We start from the raw sequence: 21,679 nt of genomic DNA, 5'->3' as shown, positions 1-21,679 counted from the left end.
AGTATCAGTCCGGATAACTACGGACGCCAGTACCTGGGGCTGGGGAGCCCATTGGGGAACGAGGATGGCACAGGGAGCATGGTCCAGAAGGGAATCTCGGGAATCGGCCAATTGGAGAGAACTACGGGCAATCTGGGAAGCCCTAAAAGTGTTCTCCAAGGACCTGAACGGACACCATGTTCAAGTCCTATCGGACAACGTGGTGGCGGTCGCTTATGTCAACAAACAGGGAGGGACTCGGTGCCCGTCCCTGATGCAGCTGACGGCGAACCTTTTTTCCTGGGCAGAAGTAAACCTGAGCTCTATTTCCGCAGTCCACCTAAGGGGTGTGGACAACGAGATGGCAGACTTTCTAAGTCGCCATCAGGTATCGGAAGCAGAGTGGTCCCTAAACAGGGAAGTCTTCCAGTTGGTGACCCAGAGATGGGGCGTTCCAGACATAGACCTGTTCGCCAGCAGAACGAACAACCAAGTACCAAGGTACTTTTCCCTAGAGAAAGGCGGAGGAGCCATAGGGCTGGATGCCTTAGCTCAGGAGTGGACGTCTCAGCTGAGTTATGCCTTTCCCCCGTTCAAGTTGATTCCTCTCGTTTTAAGGAAGTTCATCCAGGAGGATACCACCTTAATCCTGATAGCCCCGTTTTGGCCAAACAGGCCTTGGTTTTCATCCCTGAAGCGTCTAGCAGTGGGTCCCCCCCTCGTGCTCCCAGAGAGGGAAGACCTGCTATCTCAGGGACCGATACAACTGCCAAAGATTCAAAGAATGAAGTTGGCAGCCTGGTGTCTGAAGAAAGTCTTTTGAAGTCAAAAGGACTTTCAGATAAGGTGATCCACACAATTCTTTCTAGTAGAAAGAAGGTCACCCAGGCAATTTATTTTAAGTATTGGAAAATTTTTTGTTCTTGGCTAAAAACCGATAACAGGGAGATCGGTATTCCAGCCATTCTTGAATTTCTGCAGGAAGGTGCAGACAAGGGACTGGCCGTTAGCACGTTAAAAGTGCAAGTAGCGGCATTGTCAGTGTTTCTGGAAAGATCCCTGGCTTTAGAACCTTTAGTGGTGAGGTTCTTCAAGGGACTATCCAGAATTAGACCTGTTCCATTTAAGGTTCTTCCTAAATGGGACTTGTCAATAGTACTACAGGGTTGGATAAAACTTTCGCAGGACATAGATCTGTCGTTAAAGTATATTACCCTTAAGACAGCCTTTCTGGTAGCAATTTCTACAGCGAGGCGCTTTCAGTTAGGGAACCTTTTCTTCAAATTTTTGATGACAGGTTGGTCGTACGTACAGATCCAGGATTCCTACCTAAAGTGGCTTCCAGGTTCCACAGGGCCCAAGAAATGGTGTTACCATCCTTCTGCTCCTCCCCTTCCAATCCAAGGGAAGCAGAGTTTCATCTTTTAGATGTCAGGGCCTGTGTATTAAGCTATCTAGAGTTATCTAAGGGCTTTAGAAAATCCAATGCTTTATTTGTAGTGCATTCAGGGAAAAATAAGGGGCAGCAGGCTTCAAAGAATACTATAGCCAGGTGGATTAAACAGGCGATAGTAGAAGCTTATAGAAGTTTAGATAAGGAGTGCCCTTTTTCTCTGTTAGCCCACTCCACGAGGGCATTGTCTGCTTCTTGGGCGGAGCGGGCTGGGGCGACACCAGAACAAATTTGCAAAGCAGCCACCTGGTCTAGCTTCTCGACATTCATCAAGCACTACAGACTGGACCTTCTCTCTGCGCAAGATCAAGCGTTTGGAAGGAAGGTCCTCCAGGCGGTAGTCCCACCCTAATCTGGTAAGTTCTCGTTGATCTCTCCTGTGCTGTCCTGGACAGACGACTGGAGAAAAACCAGAGTTAGACTTACCGGTAACTCTGTTTCTAGGAGTCGTCCAGGACAGCAGGGATTCCCTCCCTATAATGCTGTTTTAACCATGGGCGAGTGTTTTTTTGTCTTGTTACAGATGCCATGTCCGGGGAGTTCTCGGATAAAGACTGGGGAAGATGGTGGGTGTCCGCCCCTTTATTCACCTGATCCTTTGTGTTTCCTGTCTCCGGAGGTGGAGCCTATATCTCCTGTGCTGTCCTGGACGACTCCTAGAAACAGAGTTACCGGTAAGTCTAACTCTGGTTTTTTGTTTATAAAGCAACATTACACTTTGATTGTAGTTTATGTTTATATATATTTCCCACATTGTGGGAATTCAGGGGATGAATTGCTATTGATAGAAAAGAGATTCCTTCTGAAATAATTGGGTATTTCTATTCAAATATTCTTTTTCTTTTGAGAGATCTGTAAGAGTGGAAGCACATTTGATGTGGTATTTAGTAGGGCTGGGCGATAAAACGATACCGATAGGTATCGCGATAGTCCCGTGCTCGATAGCAATAAGGAAACTTGCACGATAAATCAAAGTCCGCTCCGACGGGTTTAAACTTTTAAAAATGGCGCCGCCCGGCGCCAACACGTCATTGCGCACGCGCCGCCGCCGCTCGGGAGAGGCCGGGAATAGCCGAAATTACACGAGCGGTGACGGCGCGTGCGCGATGACGTATCGGCGCCGGGCAGCGCCATTTTTAAAACGAAGGCGCCTCTGGAACAGGTAAGTGAAACAGCTTCACTACCTGCCGTTATGCAGGGCTGCGGGCATACTACAAGGGATGCAGTGCTGCGGGCATGGTCTACCTGTACCATGCCTACAGCACTGCATCTCCTGTAGTATGCCCACAACCCCGGATCCTCTTGTACCATGCCAGTCACCCTGCATTCTCCTGCACCATGCCAGTCACCCTGCATTCTCCTGCACCATGCCAGTCACCCTGCATTCTCCTGCACCATGCCCGCCACCCTGCATTCTCCTGCACCATGCCCGCCACCCTGCATTCTCCTGCACCATGCCCGCCACCCTGCATTCTCCTGCACCATGCCCGCCACCCTGCATTCTCCTGCACCATGCCAGCCACCCTGCATTCTCCTGCACCATGCCAGCCACCCTGCATTCTCCTGCACCATGCCAGCCACCCTGCATTCTCCTGCACCATGCCAGCCACCCTGCATTCTCCTGCACCATGCCAGCCACCCTGCATTCTCCTGCACCATGCCAGCCACCCTGCATTCTCCTGCACCATGCCAGCCACCCTGCATTCTCCTGCACCATGCCAGCCACCCTGCATTCTCCTGCACCATGCCAGTCACCCTGCATTCTCCTGCACCATGCCAGTCACCCTGCATTCTCCTGCACCATGCCCGCCGCCCTGCATTCTCACCCTAGGGTCCTTATTTTAAATGAGTAATAAAAAATATCAATATATATCGATATCGACCGATATGAAACACTGATATCGTGATACAGTTTTCAGCCATATCGCCCAGCCCTAGTATTTAGAACACATGTTGTGCTGTGGATAATTTACCTAGTCAAATACAGTGACTCCCTTAAAATGGTAGTAAACTCTACATTTTGATTTTTACCTACTGGTAAGCTTATGAAAAAGGTTACCTGTAGGTAAAATAAATATCTTCTAAATGTGCATTATTTTGAGCGACAGCCAGTGATGTCACCAGTGCATGCTCTGTAAAGGAATGGCATACGTATCCTTCAGAGCTGTGTGGGGTGGCTGAGACTCCAGCGGGAGTAACGTCATCGCGGCTCGGCCATTCAAGTGGCCACAGTCAGCGAACCTGAAAGTAAGACTGGGTGAAGATGGAAGCCTCTGTAGCGGTGACAGCGTGCCCCTGGAGGGCTTAATTTTAAGGTTTGTTTTTTCATAATCTGCTAGTATGCGGTGCATACTAGCACATTATGCTGTTGCCTTGCAGGAGGAAACTTTTTTTTTTTTTAAAGTGTTCACTACCGCTTTTAAGGCCTCTTGCACACTGCAGTTTGAAAAAAGCTCAGTACAGTTTTTTTTTTTTTTTACTGAGCTAAAATACAGCCCTTTATTGTAATGTGCCAATGCACACAGGCGCATAAACAAACGCTGTGCATTCTTCAGTAAAAAAAACCCCTGAAATCTGCTTTTTTGGTCAGTAATTTGCGCCTCATGTGCGTGAATGTGCGCAAATGCCTATTTTACATATTGTGCAGAACAAGGATGCGAGAATACATTTTCGTGCATTTGAGTGTGAAATTGCATGAAATATACATGTAAATACGCACAAATACATACATACAAGAAAAAAAACTGAAAAAGTAGATGCTCAAACAGAAGTATCATGTGCAAGAGTCCTAAGGGCTCATGTACACTGCAGCTCAAAGAAGCAGCTCTTACAGGCTTTTGAGGTTTTTTGAGCTCTCATTTTTTTCTGCCTTGAAAATCCCCCCTTCATGTCTGCCAATGTGTCCATGCACACTTTGGCTTTTTTCAAGAGTTTACAGGAATATGCTCTTACAGACAGAAAAAAAACCCACCAAACTTATGTTTTTGAGAGGAGCTTTCGAGCAGAAAAGATGCCTAAGTGCACAAAAACATGCAAAAAAGCATGAAAGAACTTAAAAAAGCCAGAAAACACACACCAAAAAAGGAAAAATTAGCTGAGGGGAGATTTGTGAAAAAATCGCTTATGCTCAAAGTAGCTCAATAAAAATGTGCAAGCGAGCCCTAAAAAGCACAAGCTTCTTCATGCTGAAATAAGAGCTCAAATGCCTATAAAAGCAGCTTTTTTTTTAAGCTACAGTGTGCATGAGCCCTAACAAGGACATTCTGCTTGTGGAGAATAAAATAATTACACAGAAAAAGTGAGGACTTTGCAACATATTTATTATTTGTAGCCCATATTAGAACCTTAGTGCTGGTTGTATGTGTGGCTATAATAATGGTTGGAATCAGGCCTTTGCTTTGTTATAATAAAGTGTACATGAACTCGAGCTTCTCTTATTTGTTCCCTTTTGGCCTGGTAAATACAGCATTGAAGGCATTTTGTTGTATCTGTTTGATAAGTGCAAAAACAATTACCTATTAAGCTGGTAACTTCTTGTGCTCTCTGCTTTCTTATAATATTATCCCTTAGGCAGGCCATACATTATGCAACAAAGGAAAGAAAATTGTTTGATTCCCTCATCAACTCAGTCAATGTGGATGGGGGATATCCTCCTGTGTAGCCATCAGAATACAATGATTAAATGAAAAAACCCAACATGGATCGAATTTCTATCTGTCTATAGCTGGCTTTAGAATTATTCCCAGTTCGGGGGACTACAGAACACCTCCCTTTCGTTATGTAGATGAGAAGCAAGGGAAGTCTTCTCTAGTCTGTACACACTTCTGTCACAGGATAACACTTCTACATCAATACAGCACAGAAAATGAGCGTTCTCAATCAGAGACAGAATATGCGTTACTGGCATGATCAGGTCAAATAAAGGAAAAAAGCCTGAAACAGGAAAACTTATCCTACCACCACATTTAATAAGCCGCTCAGCCGTTATCACAAGCAGCAGGAAGGGACGCCTCCCGCCACTCTGCCCGGGTCTCCTAGTGACCAGCCGGAATTGGCTTTGATCGTGTCTCCAATGTAGTAACCCAGAAGTAACGTCACTTCCCGTTTACTTGGCAGCCAACAGCGCCGATTTTAAAAAAATCCAAACTATTTAAAAAGGCCAATCCTTGGCATTTTGAATACTTTGAAGTGCAGAGGAGGGTTTTGGGTCTTTTAACCCCAGATCCTTCCATAAAGAGTACCTGTCACTGCCTATTACTGTCACAAGGAATGTTTACATTCCTTGTGACAGTGATACAAGTGATCAGATTTTTTTTTTTTTTTTTTAAGGCCCCTTTCACACATAAGGGGTCCGTTTGTCTGTTTTTCATCCATCCGTTGACGGATAAAAAATGGACATCAATGCATCTCTATGTAAAAACGGATGACAATGGATGATTATCCATTAACATCCGTTTCCATCCGCTTCCATCAATGTCCGTTTTTTGGAATGGATGAATGCCCTATTTTTCATCCGTCTGAAAAACGGATCGGATGAAAAACGGATGTAAACGGACAAACGGTCAGTTTTTCATTCGTTTTTGCATTGGTTGTGGATGTAAAAAAACGGATGAAAAACTGATACATTTTGACGTGACTGAACTGAACGGACCGTATGTGTGAAAGGGCCCCCATCCCCATGTGCTTGCACGCCAAAGAAAACACATGCAAATGTAAGCAGTGTTCAAATCACACATGTGAGTTATCGCCGTGATCCTTAGAGCAAGAGCAATAATTCTAGCAAAAAATCTCCTCTGTAACTGTAAACTGGTAACTCTTAAAACTTTTTTAGTTGACGCTTATGGAGATTAAGTACCGTAGTTTGTTGCCATTCCACAAGTGCGTGCAATTTTAACGTGTAACATGTTAGTTATCTATTTACTCTGCGTAACATCATCTTTCATATTATACAAAAAATTAGGCTAACTTTACTGTTTAATTTTTTAAAAATTTGGTAGTGTGTTTTTTTCCCAAAAAAATTGCGTTTTGAAAGACCGCTGCGCAAATACCGTGTGACATAAAATATTGCAACGACCGCCATTTAATTCTTCAGAGTCTCCGCTAAAAAATATATATAATATTTGGGGGTTCTAAGTTATTTTCTAGCAAAAAATACTGATTTTAACTTGTAGGCAACAAATGTCAGAAATAGGTGTGGTCTTTAAGTGGTTAAAGTAGAAGTCTAGTCTAAATCTTTTTAAGCTTTAACCTGCACCCGCCACCATTGCAAGCTCTATTCTAGGTACCCTTTAGAAGGAAGATACTTGTAGTTACCTATTCCCAGGGCACTCCGTCCCAGTCATATGATCCACTCCCAGTGGCTGGCTTTCAGGGGAGAGGAGGGACTGCCGAAAAAAGGATGCGCCATAGTAATTTTCTGGGTGATGTCATCACCTAGGCATTCCATCGGTTGTTGGCACTCTCCGCTTCCCTGTAGCTGGCTGCTGGGGAGATCACGTGAACGGACCAGAGAGCAATAAGAATAGGTAGGTAGAAGTACCTTTTTTATACAGGGAAGTTAGAATATCAGTTAGCAGTTTTAGGTTTAGTTAGATCTAGATTCGAATTCCACTTTAGGATGCCTGTTGAGAAAGGATGCCAGCCTAAACTTAAAGCGGAGTTCTGGCCTATTTTGCAACTTTAGTGATTCCTGGAGTGCTCGCTATGCTGATCAACAATTGGGCCATTTCTATTTTTTGTGGGGGTCCCTTACCTTATTTTCAGGGCATTTTTGATTGTACTTCCTCCTTCTCCCCCCTCGGTGACCACGGCCACCGTCATCACTTCCGCCTTTGCATTGCATCCTGGGAGCTGCTTGTCATCACTCCCAGGAGGCTGGAATCAGGAAGAACTCCCTGGAATCAGGAAGAAGGACACAGCAGATTACACTGCGGCTTCAGATGCCCACATCCAAGATGGCTACGCTCAGATAGCTTTTTTAAAAGTAAGATTTTGACTAAAATCCTATACTGTACATCTTGTAAGTATGAGAATAGCGGTTCTGTAAAAGGGCGATGTATTAGTATTAAAGGGGTATTTTTAGTTAAAAAAAGGTATTTGAGGCCGGAACTCCGCTTTAATAAAGAACTGTCTTTGGGGGACAACTTAAGAGTTGCTATCCTGGAAACAAGAAAGGTTTGGACTGGAAAAGGGAACTGAATAGGCATTATGTAGTGTCATCCCATGATCCCTACTTATAGGTCTGCCACTAAATACAGATATTTGTTTAAACAGACCTGTTGAAATGATTGTATGAAATTTGTACTGTTTACAGTATATGTTTTGTATGTATGTAAATATGGATATTGTAACATTACACATAAGGGTGTTAATCCACATAAAATAGTTGCTAATCTCAGCCTTGTTTTTATGTCCCCCACCCATGTTAAGACATTTAGGATGTGATTATTTTTAGTCACAAGCATTCATATTGTTTGGTTTAAAATAAAATTGCGGTGACAGAATGGGTTGATGACGTGCTTTATCATTTTAAAGATGCCAAATTTACTTTTGAACTGGTCATGTGACAGAAAAAAATATAACTCAGCAAAAAAGTGACGTTTTGTTCAAACAGCATACTGTTTTCAATGCAAAAGAAAGACAAATCCCCCCCCCCCCCCCTAAAATAATTAGTTCAAGTAGATGTAAATTCTTTTTTTTTTTTTTTAAATAACAAACATACTTGCCTGCTCTGTGCAGTTGGTTTTTCACAGAGCAGCCTTGGTTCCCTCTTCGGCTTTCCTGGCCCCTCCCTCCTGTTGAGTGCCCCCACAGCAAGCAGCTTGCTATGGGGGCACCCGAGCCAAGTCACAGCTCCCTGTGTCCATTTAGACACGGAGCCGCAACCCGGCCCCGCCCCCTTTCCTGATTGGCTGAATAATTTTGATTGACAGCAGCGGGAGCCATTTGCGCCACGCTGTTCTCTTAGCCAATGAGGAGGGTAGTCTCAGGCAACTTTGACACTCCTGTAATATCGCTGGATAAAGACTGGCTCAGGTATGTATTAGAGGGGCCGTTGCACACAGAAGGTTTTTTTATCTTAATGCATAGAATGCATTAAGAAAAAAAAAAAAAAAAAAAACTTCTGCCTTTACAATCCCTGTAAAGCTTCTTTTTTTTTTTTCCTCCTGCTGTTGGAATTTTGCCTGCTCTCATAATTCAACAAATAAAGTAGATGACTCCTTTACAAGCTACATAATTAAAGCCATCACCTATAAAATGCTGATTGCTAGTTTTGTCCATGGAGGACCAGCTAAAGCAGAAACCTGTTACACGTCTCACCCTGATGTAACACACCTGGGTGTACTACATAACGTGTTATATAAGGTGAACTTTAAGCCCTTTTGTGTCTTATCGGGAAGATTTCTTCCTACGAAAATCTCTTAACCCTTACGCTGCCATTATTTAAGGCTCCTATGTGAAAGCAATAAAAACCAAAACAATATAGCGTATACAAATATTTTATTTGAATGTTATTAAAATTACCTTTCTCTATCGTTCATTGACGGACGCAGTTCTCTCTGATTCATTTCAGTAGGACTCCTGTAGGGGGCAGTATAACCCTACTTATATGAATCAGAGAGAACTGCTTCCGTCAATGAACTTAAGAGAAAAGGATTTTACGGTAAGTCAAAAATCCAGTTTTTCTGCTTGGGTGATTGGCTTACTGATTTTCCCAGAAAACTGCACTAAGGTACAAGTCAGATTTTTGGCATCCCCTGCAGCAAAAATTATTTTTGGTGAGATGCCCCCAAAGGGAAATCATGTCTAAAGGGGTTTAGACCCTGCATCTGTCCCCATTAGAACCCTGCAGGTGTAGCAGCTGACTGATAATTATGAAACCACTTCCATACAGACTTGCTCTGAACATGGACACTGACAAGCAAACCACTTTTTCTCCAGAATAACAAAAGGTAGGAATCTGCAGCAAAGTTTGTTAAAATCATTGCAATGTACATTGATCACCCAGAGGGAAAAGTTTTTTTTTTTCTCTTCTCAACGAGACCGAGTTACTCTCTAAAATTATGAAAACTAATGACCATGATAATCTATGAAGCTGTTTACATCAGTGTGTTACTTTAGACAACAGTGCTTCGTGTTCCTGAAAAATTCAGCTTGTTGCATTTTGGTAAAAACATGTAGCTTTGTACATTATAGCTTAAGGCAATTCATGGAAAATGTGCTAAAAACATGTGCGTTTTTTGTTTTGTGTTAATTTCAATGCAAAGCATTACAAAACTCGCTAAAACGCATTATGCTCTTTGAGTAACATGCATGTGTGTTTTTTAGCGCCCAGGTCTGAACAGGTGCTATTCAAGGTTTTTCTTGAGGTACCTTTTTTTAATGTAGCACTTTCCCTGTAGGGCTTGCTGTGTGATGACTTGTTAGGCCTCCCTCTGATTATCTGCAGACAGTTGCTGGGGGTTTTTCACATATCCCTCCTGGATTTAAGAAGGGAATAGTGGGATACTCCAACTGAACTGCTCACAGTAGATGAGGACAACTCTCACTTGGCCTCACCAGATTACTTGTGGAAGCAGACAGACTGCTTTTACCACACTGCCACTTGTATGGAAGAATTAGGTCTTCTTGCGCTCTCTAGCAGCAGACTTGATGCAACTACATTATCTTCAGGACACTCTCTAGCATCCCCTTGACTGACACCCATCCACTGACTCTTCTGCTTGAAGGGATGCCCCTCGCAGGACAGGCCCCATGGCACAGATCTGTACTCACAGTAGGCAGAATTAGATCCTTCCTGGTGTCTCCCTTCCAGTCCTCCTTGCAGGACCTCTGGGTTCAGCTTCTCTGACTTTCAAACCATCAGGTCGACCACCCAAGGCCGCACGGCAGCTTCTACAGAGGAGGGGCAGCTGCCCCCTCTCTCCAGGCCGAAGACCCCAAACACATGTGCCCCTGGCATTTATACAGTCACCCAGCATGCAGCAATATACTTTCCTCTACCAGTCGCCAGGGCTGTAACAATGCCTGCGCCCTCACCTGTCAGGTTTCCTCCCACTATCCAATATGACTCCCTGTTGGACAAGTGTGAAACATTCAGACAAGTTGAGCTGCACCTGAGCACCATGAGCAGACCCTATCAATAGATCCTGCTCCCTGGTAGGCAGAGAGCACTCTAAGTTTACCTGCCAATCTTCCTGGTAAGCAGAAAGACCCAAAAACTATACTCTATTCTAGCATCTACCTAGGAGGGTGCTACATTAAAAATTGTTATGCTGCATAAAATAGCTTTTTATATTAGCATAATTTCTGATGTTCTTGAACTAATATGTTGGGTTTCTAAGAGCATCTGTACCCTGGCTGGGCTAAGTTAGGTAATAGGTACACTGCATAAAAGTCTTGCTTTTTGACCTTCCTAGATCAGGACAGTGGAGGAGCACATGGGAGGATAGGAGCAGGCACATTATGATGATTGCTGTCTGTCTTTAATGCTTGTTTTTTTATCTAGTCTAGGCAGAGTTGGCTTTAGACAATTAGGCTTTTTTGTAAATAACGTTTCCCTTTTCAAATCTTTGTTCCACTAGGCATCACTAAAAGCCAAGAAAGCTACAGAAAGCTACAAGGGCTGTGTTGAGAAATACGCTGCTGTAAAATCTGACTTTGAGCAGAAGATGGCAGAGACTGCACAGGTAAGAAAACAATTATTGCAAATACTGAACAGATATTTAACTGCATGGGAAAAAAAAACAAGGTACTACATTAGATGCAAAGAACCTAAAACCTGTGATAAAATGAAGAGTCAAGAGAAGGGTTGATACTTTGTTTTGCATTGTATGATGCACTATAAGTCTATTTTTTTTACATTTGTAAAGAAAAATTTATGGATTTATGTACACTGCTCAAAAAAATTAAAGGAACACTTTGGAAACACATCAGATCTCAATGGGGAAAATATCATGCTGGATATCTATACTGATATGGACTGGGTAATGTGTTAGGATCGAAAGGATGCCACAACGTTTGATGGAAATTAAAATTATCAACCTACAGAGGGCTGAATTCAAAGACACCCCAAAAATCAAAGTGAAAAAATTATGCAACAGTCTAATCCAGTTTGCTGAAATTGTAATGCAGTGACTCAAAATGGTACTCAGTAGTTTGTATGGGCCCCACGTGGTTGTATGCATGCCTGACAACGTCAGGGCATGCTCCTAATGAGATGATGGAGGGTGTACTGGGGTATTTTCTCCCATATCTGGACCAGGGCCTCACTGAGTTCCTGAACAGACTGAGGTGCAACCTGGTGGCGTCCGATGGACGGAAACATAATGTCCCAGAGGTGTTCTATTGGATTTAGGTCGGGCGAGCTTGGGAGCCATTCATTGGTATCAATTCCTTCATCCTCCAGGAACTGGCTGCATACTCTCGCCACATCTTCCCAGGCATTGTTGTGCACCAGGAGGAACCCAGGACCCGCTGCTCCACCGTAGGGTCTGACAATGGGTCCAAGTAGTTCATGCCGATACCTAATGGCGGTCAGGGTGCCATTGTCTAGCCGCTTAGAGGTGTGTGCATCCCTCCATGGATATGCCTCCCCAGGCCATCACTGACCCACCACCAAACCGGTCATGCTGAACGATGTTACAGGCAGCATAACGTTCTCCACAGTTTCTCCAGACCCTTTCACGTCTGTCACATGTGCTTAGGGTGAACCTGCTCTCATGTGAAAAGCACAGGACGCCAGTGGCAGACCTGCCAATTCTGGTGTTCAATGGCAAATGCCAATCGAACTCCACGGTGCCAGGCAGTGAGCACAGGGCCCACTAGAGGACGTTGTGCTCTCAGGCCACCCTCATGAAGTCTGTTTCTGATTGTTTAGTCAGACCAGTGGCCTGCTGGGGGTCATTTTGTAGGGCTCTGGCAGTGCTCTTCCTGCTCCTCCTTGCACAAAAGAGCAGATACCAGTCCTGCTGATGGGTTAAGGACCTCATACAGCCCTGTCCAGCTCTCCTAGAGTAACTGTGTGTTTTCTGGTATCGCCTTCATGCTCTTGAGACTGTGCTGGGAAAGACAGCAAATCCTTCTGGCAATGTCATGTATTGATGTGCCATCCTGGAGGAATTGAACTGCCTGTGCAGGGCTTGACAATTTTGCTTAGAATCTAGTTTTTTAAATCCGCTGCCCAGCACTCAGAACTTCATGTCCAGGGCAAGTAAAAAAAGACTGAAAATTGAAAAAAAAAAAAAAAAGGTGGCACTGGCAGGCGACACTGATAGGCGACGCTGAAGAGGCTGCACTGATAGGCTGCGCTGATGGACACTGGCAGGCGGCCCTGATAAGCTGCGCTGACAGCCGGCCCTGATAGGCGGCACTGACAGGCGTTACTTATGGGCACTGATGAGGTGACACTGATGGGCACTGATGAGGTAGCACTGATAGACGCCACTCCACCTCCACTCAGATGCAGTAAGGAAAGGGCAAACAATCAAGCAAATATAGCTGGATAAAACAAAAACTGTGTCTTCATGTTAGGCTGCAAAGCAACAAAATGTGATTAATTTAAAGGGGATAATTCTTTTCTATACCCACTGTATATGTTGTATTGCAAAATCATGCCATATCTACATGTTTAACTTGTAACTGCTAGGCCCTGATATAGGAAGTATTGTTTTGTGAGTATGGGATAGGAAGTGATCCCGTCCTGGGACCTTTGCATAAGCAAGCTTCACATTTCCATTTCAGTAATGTTGATCTACAGCAGTATATGGGGAATCATTTGCTGCCATCTGGACCTCACATGTCACGGAGTAGGGGGGGTGACAATTTAGTTGGAGTCGGGCCAGATACAAGCTTAATTCCAACTTAAAGCCTAACTCCAGGTATACTTTCACTTGAAATAGTTTGTTTGGGCCAAGCTGGCTTAAACAAATTATTTATTTTACCAACAGATGTCAGCGCTGAAAAGGCAGGTGGATGATTTTAAATCTCTTCTGCAGCCAGTCAGGAGAAGCCTTTTACAAATTGATAAAATACAAAGCTTCCTGTGAATGGCTGAGCATCACTCATGAGTGCCTTGATTTTGTCCCGGCAGCAGACAGGAAGTCCTTAACCAGCTGTTGAAGCACAGCACTGTACAGTGTACTGTATGTAGCTGATATACATAAATCCATGACTAGATAAAACAAAAACTGTGTCTGTCTTCATGTTAGGCTGCAAAGCAACATAGTGAGGTTTAAAAAAAATACACCTGGCCATCCAGTTCAAACTATTGTGTGTGTGTGTGTGTGTGTGTGTGTGTGTGTGTGTGTGTGTGTGTGTGTGTGTGTGTGTGTGTGTGTGTGTGTGTGTGTGTGTGTAGTACATCGTTTACCCCTGTATGTTGTGGCTGTTAAGGTGCCCATCTAATAGTTTTTTGAAACTATCAATGCTCCCTGTTGATACCACTGCTTGTGGAATAGAAGTCCACGTCCTTACCGCTCTGACAGTAAAGAACCCATTACGTAGTTTAAGGTTGAACCGCTTCTCTTCTAATTTTAGTGTATGGCCACGTGTCTTTTTAAATTTGCTTTCACTGAAACGTTTGTTCCCTATGCTAGGGTTGCTAGTACGGTATTTGTACATTGATATCATATCCCCTCTCAAGCTTCTCTTCTTCAGAGAGAATAAGTTCAATGCTTGTAGTCTTTCCACATAGCTGAGATCCTCCATTCCCCTAATTATTTTTGTTGCCCTTCTCTGGACTCCAGTTCCAGCACATCCTTCCTGAGGACCGGTGCCCAGAACTGGACGGCATACTTGAGATGCAGCCGACCAGAGTCTTGTAGAGTGGGAAAATAATGATTTTATCTCTGGAGTGAATCCCTTTTTTATACATGCCAGTATTCGGTTGGCTTTGCTTGCAGCAGCTTGGCATTGCATGCCATTGCTGAGCTTTTCCTCTTCTAGGACCCCCAGGTCCTTTTTCATCTTAGATTCCCCCAGAGGTTCTCCTCCTAGCGAGTAACTTGCGTTCGTATTTCTGGCAACCAAATGCATTACCTTACATTTATCGAGATTTAACCTCTTTTGCCATGTATTTGCCCACCCTATTATTTCAGATCTTCTTGTAAGGTTTCCACGTTCTGTGAAGAAGATATTGCCCTGCATAGCTTGGTATTGCCCGCAAATACTGAGATTGTGCTGATCATCCCACACTCCAGATCATTTATGAATAAATAAACAGAATGGGACCCAGGACAGATCCTTGGGGGGCCCCACTTTCCACATCCGACCAATCTGAGTACTCCCCATTTATCACCACCCTCTGGACTCGCCCCTGAAGCCAGTTTTCAATCCAGGTACTATTCCTATGGCCCATACTTACGTACCTTTAGTTTGTACAGTAAGCGCTTGTGGAGAACTATATCAAATGTTTTTGCAAAGTCCAGATACACCACATCTAACGGCCTTTATCTACATGGCAACTCACTTCTTCATAGAAGGTTACAACAAAATGTGATTACTTTGAAGGGGGTTGATTCTTTTCTATACCCACTGTATATATTGATGCACAGATACATAGAGCTGTTCTGTAGTACAACGTACAGGCTGCATAGCCGTTGACATTCCTGCGGAGAGCTTAACGGAAAAGATCAGACTAAACAAACTAAAACAGAGATGCCCATTGTATCTTGTCTGCAGTTCTGTTTGTACTTCTTTTAAACACTACCAGTTTAACTTAGCATTGCTGGACAACAATTGAAATTGGATAAGGATGGTGCTGTAAGAATAATAAACCCTGATATGTTTACAGTATCATCTAGGCATATTTGCTGTGGTAATTTGGACTAGTTGGCATTTTGTATGTACTTGTATGCTCTAGCAAATGAGTCTTTCTAAAGTATTGGCTTTATATTAGTACTAAGCTCCAGAGAAACGGCTAAATAGACATGCAAACTGCTATATCTGTTGGAATTTAGAAAAACAGTGTTGTCACCTCATGCTGAAGCTTAATTGGGCAATGAAAGAGTAGCAGCACAATAAGTCATCTACTCTGCTCATGTCTCCATTCTGCATGTTCCCTGTCAGATTATGGGCATTGCATGCACAGAAACAACTTCCCGGCCAGGAGAGTTTGCAGTGGTGTCCATGCGGATTCCAGTGAGCACAGTGAAGATCTGGCAGGAGTGTGGCCAGACCGATAAAGACCTTAGGGGTGCAGTAAGAAGGATTACTGCCCTGAAAACTATTGTTTATTTTGTTAGTTTCAGGTATATGAGTGCTTCTAAACAAAGAAGTGAGAAAGCTGCGCTTAAATGAACTAACAAGAGTAAGGCTGCCAGTACAACAGTATTATCAGACCATATAGCAAAATTGTGTTCAAGTACAGCGCCACATTATGAACTAAAGGATTAAAAGAACACAGTCCATGAAGTCCGTCTAATTATGATGCTGAGGTGCAGAGATAAATGCAAATAAATTCCAACACCGTACAGACACAATCCTGATGTTCACCACGTGCATAGAATAAGGTAATCCCCTTACCAGATTTTTAGACCCCCTGTTAAGGAAGGTCCACCAAGCATGAGGTATAAAAACGATCACCAGTGAAGGGTCCACTACAAGTCAGCAACCAATCCATGGAACATTCATAGAGGACAGTATATCTTTACGAACTTCATAAACCCCAAATGATGGACATTGATGTTCCTCCAAGAAAACAAGTGGGGCTCACATGGTTAAGTACGTACGGTTTATTGAATAAAAATACAGGTAAAAAACACTCACATGTTGGCTGCGTGATACAGGCATGTAATGAAAGTTTGCCGCGGCTACAAGCGTATCTGCATTGGGGCTGGCATGTCTGACGCGTTTCGTCCTTCATCAGCCTTTGACAAAGTCTGATGGACGAAATGCGTCAGACATGCCAGCCCCCATGCAGATACGCCAGCCCCCATGCAGATACGCCTGTAGCCGCGGCAAACTTTCATTACATGCCTGTATCACGCAGCCAACGTGTGTGTTTTTTACCTGTATTTTTATTCAATAAACCGTACGTACTTCACCATTTGAGCCCCACTTGTTTTCTTGGAGGAACATCAATGTCCATCATTTGGGGTTTATGAAGTTCGTAAAGATATACTGTCCTCTATGAATGTTCCATGGATTGGTTGCTGACTTGGAGTGGACCCTTCACTGGTGATCGTTTTTATACCTCATGCTTGGTGGACCTTCCTTAACAGGGGGGTCTAAAAATCTGGTAAGGAGATTACCTTATCCTATGCACGTGGTGAACATCAGGATTGTGTCTGCACGGTGTTGGAATTTATTTGCATTTATCTCTGCACCTCAGCATCATAATTAGACGGACTTCATGGACTGTGTTCTTTTAATCCTTTAGTTCATAATGTGGCGCTGTACTTGAACACAAATATGAGTGCTTATATTGCAGATTTGTTTTTAAAAGTGGTTGCCCAGCATCTGTCATCCTCATCCTTAATGTGCTATCTAGTTAGTCACAGATCTAGAAAAAGCAGTACGTATTTCAGGTGTCCTGACAATGTAAGGGGTATTAAAGGTGCAAAAAATATAACAAACATGTTTATAATTAGCTGCTCTTCAGCCACAATCCTCCTCTTCTCGGGTCCCCCGCCTGCGCTACTGGCTCCCCTCCCCCTTGACCAGTGCCCCCAATAGCAAGCCGCTTGCTATTGGAGCACTGGTGAATGCACACTCCCGAGCCCTGCTCTTTGTATCCATAAGATACACTAAGCTGTGGCTCAGCTCAGTCCCCGCTCTCTCCTCATTGGCTCACTGGCTGTGATTGACAGAAGTGGGAGCCATTGGCTTCCGCTGCTGTCTCAACCGAGGAGAGGGAGTTCTGGGACAGCTGAGGCTCTCGTGCACATCGCTGGATCGAGAGGGATCTCTGGTGAGTATCGGGGGGGGGGGGGGGGATACCTTTGTTCTTGGTCATTACCTTACCATGTAGTAAGTAAAGTATAAGGGCCACTAAACGTGTACATTTACAAGCCAGCAATGCTATGTTAACATCAGGTTTTTGCATTTTCTTTTTCTGAATCTCCACCTACGTCTTTGTTGCAGTGCAAAAACAATTGGAAGTTGATGGAGTACACTTTTACAGTGGCATGATCTATGTTCTGCCACGTGGAATGTTCAGCCTAAAGGGAAATGCGCAGTGAGAGACAGAATAACAAAAAGATCCAGAAAAACACATTTGAAAAAGTTATAAATTGATTAGCATTTTAATGAGTGAAATAAGTATTTGACACCTTCGCAAAACATGACTTAGTACTTAGCAATCATAGAGGTCAGATGTGTCTTGTAGTTGGCCACCAGGTTTGCACACATCTCAGGAGGGATTTTGTCCTCTTTGCAGATCCTCTCCAAGCCATTAAGGTTTTGAGGCTGACGTTTGGTAACTTGAACCTTCAGCTTCTCCCACATATTTTCTACGGGATTTAGGTCTGGAGACTGGCTAGGCCACTCCAGGACCTTAACCACTTCAGTAAGGTTTTACCCCCTTAATGACCAGGCCATTTTTTGCGATTCGGCACTGCGTTACTTTTACAATTGCACGGTCATGCGACGCTGTACCCAAATTGATGTTCTTTTTTTCCCCACAAATAGAGCTTTATTTTGGTGGTATTTGATCACCTCTGCGATTTTTAGATTTTGCGCTATAAACAAAAAAAGAGCTATAATTTTGAAAAAAAACACAATATTTTTTACTTTCCGCTATAAAACATTCCCAATAAATTTTTTTTAAAAAATCAAATTTTTTTAACAGTTTAGTCCAATTTGTATTCTGCTACATATTTTTGGTAAAAATCCCAAAAAGCGTATTTTAATTGGTTTGCGCAAATGTTATCGTTTTTACAAACTACACAATAGATTTTTGGACTTTTTATTTATTTTTTTGTTTTTTAGTCAGCGATCAGCAATTTTTAGCGGGACTGCGACATTGTGGCGGACAAAATCTGACACTAAGTGACACTTTTTGGGGACCAGTGACATTAATACAGTAATCAGTGCTAAATAATATGCGCTGTTACTGTATAAATGACACTGGCAGGGAAGGGGTTAATACTGGGGGTGATCAAAGGGTTAAATATAGGCCTAAATATGCTTACTGACTATGGGGGTGGGGGAGGGCTCTGTGACAGGCACACAGAGATCGGTGTTTTTAGCTTAGCTGAAACACACGAATTCTGTGTGCCTGTCTGACAGAAGAGCCGCCTGCTTTATTTACATAGGCAGGCGGCTCTCCTGTCAGTTTCTGTGAAGATCGTGGGAGGCCGGCGGCTCCTCCCGCGGTCTGGCTCCCGCAGTGTCTAATCACAGTGGGAGTCTGGCTCCGGCGGTGCGCGCGTCCTGCCCAGACTGTGTGCATATAATCACGTAGATCTATGTGATTATGCGCAGCCGAGCCGCTCTGCCGCAGTAAATCTGCATGGGCGGCCGGCAAGTGATTAATGTGCTTCTTCTTGAACCGCTCCTTTGTTGCTTTGGCTGTGTGTTTTTGGCCACTGTCATGCTTGAGTACCCATCCACAACCCATTTTCAATGCCCTGGCTGAGGGAAGGAGGTTCTCGCCCAAGTTGTCCTGTCCCCTTAGCAGAAAAACACCCCAAAGCATAATGTTTGCACCTCTATGTTTGAGGGTGGGTATGGTGTTCTGGGGTCATAGGCAGCAGAAATCAGAGCTCAAACCAAGCCATGTAGTCCAAGGAATTTTCTGTAGACCTCTGAGACAGGATTGTATTGAGGCACAGATCTGGAAAAGGGCACAGAAACATTTCTGCAGCATTGAAGGTCCCAATAAGCACAGTGGCCTTCATCATCCATAAATGGAAGAGGTTTGAAACCACCAAGACTCTTCCTAGAGAAGGCCGCCCAGTCAAACTGATCGATTGGGGGAGAAGGGCCTTAGTTAGGGAGGTGACCAAGAACCCCATGGTCACTTTGACAGAGCTCCAGCGGTTGTCTGTGGAGAGGGGAAGAACCTTCCAGAAGAACAACTATCTCTCTGCAGCAGTCCTCCTATCCGGCCTCTATGGTAGAGTGGCCAGACGGAAGCCACTACTCAGTAAAAGGCACATGACAGCCCACCTGGAGTTTGCCAAAAGGCACCTGAAGGACTCTGACCATGAGAAACAAAATTCTATGGTCTGATGAAACAAGGATTGAACTCCTTGGCCTCAATAGCTAACGTCATGTCTAGGGGAAACCAGGCACCACTTATTACCTGGCCAATAACATCACTACAGTGAAGCATGGTGGTGGCAGCATCATGCTAGGGATGCACCGAAATGAAAATTCTGGGCCGAAACCGAAAATGCAGGATGCCCTTGGCCGAAAACCGAAACTGAATTTTTTTCCCCAAATGGTATTTGTATTCAGCATGAGGGGTTAAGGTATTGCCACTGCTGGTCACTGGTGCATTAGTGACTGATCAGTGGCAGTTAATTAACCCCTTTGTGCTGCATTAGTGCAACCAGTATCAGTGTTAATTAACACTGGTTGCACTGATACTGGTGAACTAATGCAGCACAAAGGGGTTAATTAACTGTCACTGATCGGTCACTAATGCATCAGTGACCAGCAGTGGCAATACATTAACCCCCTCATGCTGCATAATACTAATACCATTGGTAACCTCGCCTCAGCTTCCCTCCCCCCCTGGCTCAGCGCCCCCCCCCCCCTGCCTAAATCTTCAATGTAATAACAACTAAGTGCTCACAGGCCACTCACCTTACTGCTGTAAGGTAACAGCATAGCATTGCATAGCTTTCTATGTTGATCTGTGTATATCTGCTCATGTCTAGGGGACCTCCAAATGCTTTATCTGGCTTTTGGGTCTTTAAAATAAATGTATTCCATCTGCAATGATCCTGGGTTTCCTCCTCAATTTCCTCCGTTATATGAACTGTCCGTAGTATAATATTTTTTTGGTAAAATGATTCAATAAAAACAGCATGTACTTACTTAAAATGTCCCTCCCCATCCAATGATTCCATCTCCGAGTCCTTACTCGCAGCTCCTCCGGTGTCCGTCCTTTCGTTTCAAAAGACCCGCCTCTGGCCGCCGGCAGCCCGCCTCCCAGTGATGTCACTATTACTACGATCTATGCTTGCATGAATGAACTAACAGACCCGGCGGGCGGGCGAGCGGCCGCTAATAGCTATAATTAAGTAAGCACTTCACTTCCATGTCAGCGGAGATACCCGCCTGATAACAAGGTGAAGAGCTTACTTAGTTACAGCTATTAGCGGCCGCTCACCCGCCCGCCGGGTCTGTTAGTTCATTCATGCATAGATCTTAGTAGTAGTGACATCACCGGGAGGCGGGCTGCCGGCGGCCAGAGGCGGGTCTTTAGAAAGGAAAGGACGGCCAGAGGCGGATCTTTAGAAAGGAAAGGACGGCCAGAGGCGGATCTTTAGAAAGGAAAGGACGGCCAGAGGCGGATCTTTAGAAAGGAAAGGACGGCCAGAGGCGGATCTTTAGAAAGGAAAGGACGGCCAGAGGCGGATCTTTAGAAAGGAAAGGACGGCCAGAGGCGGATCTTTAGAAAGGAAAGGACGGCCAGAGGCGGATCTTTAGAAAGGAAAGGACGGCCAGAGGCGGATCTTTAGAAAGGAAAGGACGGCCAGAGGCGGGATCTTTAGAAAGGAAAGGACGGCCAGAGGCGGATCTTTAGAAAGGAAAGGACGGCCAGAGGCGGGTCTTTAGAAGGGAAAGGACGGCCAGAGGCGGGTCTTTAGAAGGGAAAGGACGGCCAGAGGCGGGTCTTTAGAAAGGAAAGGACGGCCAGAGGCGGGTCTTTTGAAACTTGCGCTGCGCTCGCGGCGGCCATCTTTACTATCGGCATTTTTAACCCTATTTCGGCCGAAATGGAATAAGCCCATTTTCGGCCGAAAATTTCGGTGCACCACTACATCATGCTGTGGGGATGTTTTTCAGCGGCAGGAACTGGGAAATTAGTTAGGATCGAAGGAAAGCTGTATGCAGCAATATACAGAAACATCCTTGATGAAAACCTTCTCCAGAGCGCTCTTTACCTCAGACTGGGGCGAAGGTTCATCTTCCAGGACAATGTCCCCAAGCACACAGCCAAGATAGCAAAGGAGTATCAACATGACAACTCTGTAAATGTCCTTAAGCGACCCAGCCAGAGCCCAGACTTAAACTCGATTGAACATCTCTGGAGAGATCGGGAAATGGCTGTGCACCGACACTCCCCATCCA

At 44.4% G+C, this 21,679-nt stretch overlaps 1 protein-coding gene across 1 annotated transcript in view; it reads left to right on the top strand.

Annotated features, from left to right (window-relative positions):
- The window catches only part of FCHO2 (FCH and mu domain containing endocytic adaptor 2), a 316,629-nt gene that overhangs the window by 108,866 nt on the left and 186,084 nt on the right, over nt 1-21,679 (top strand). The window contains exon 6 of the mRNA XM_082267434.1: nt 11,017-11,121. Within this exon, the coding sequence (XP_082123560.1) occupies nt 11,017-11,121 (105 nt within the window). The remainder of the gene's footprint in view (nt 1-11,016; nt 11,122-21,679) is intronic.

The sequence above is a fragment of the Pelophylax lessonae genome, assembly GCF_965119305.1.
Source record: "Pelophylax lessonae genome assembly, chromosome: 1".
Taxonomy (NCBI): domain Eukaryota; kingdom Metazoa; phylum Chordata; class Amphibia; order Anura; family Ranidae; genus Pelophylax; species Pelophylax lessonae.
The sequence above is the reverse complement of the archived record's forward strand: the minus strand, read 5'-3'. Positions and strand labels throughout refer to the sequence as shown.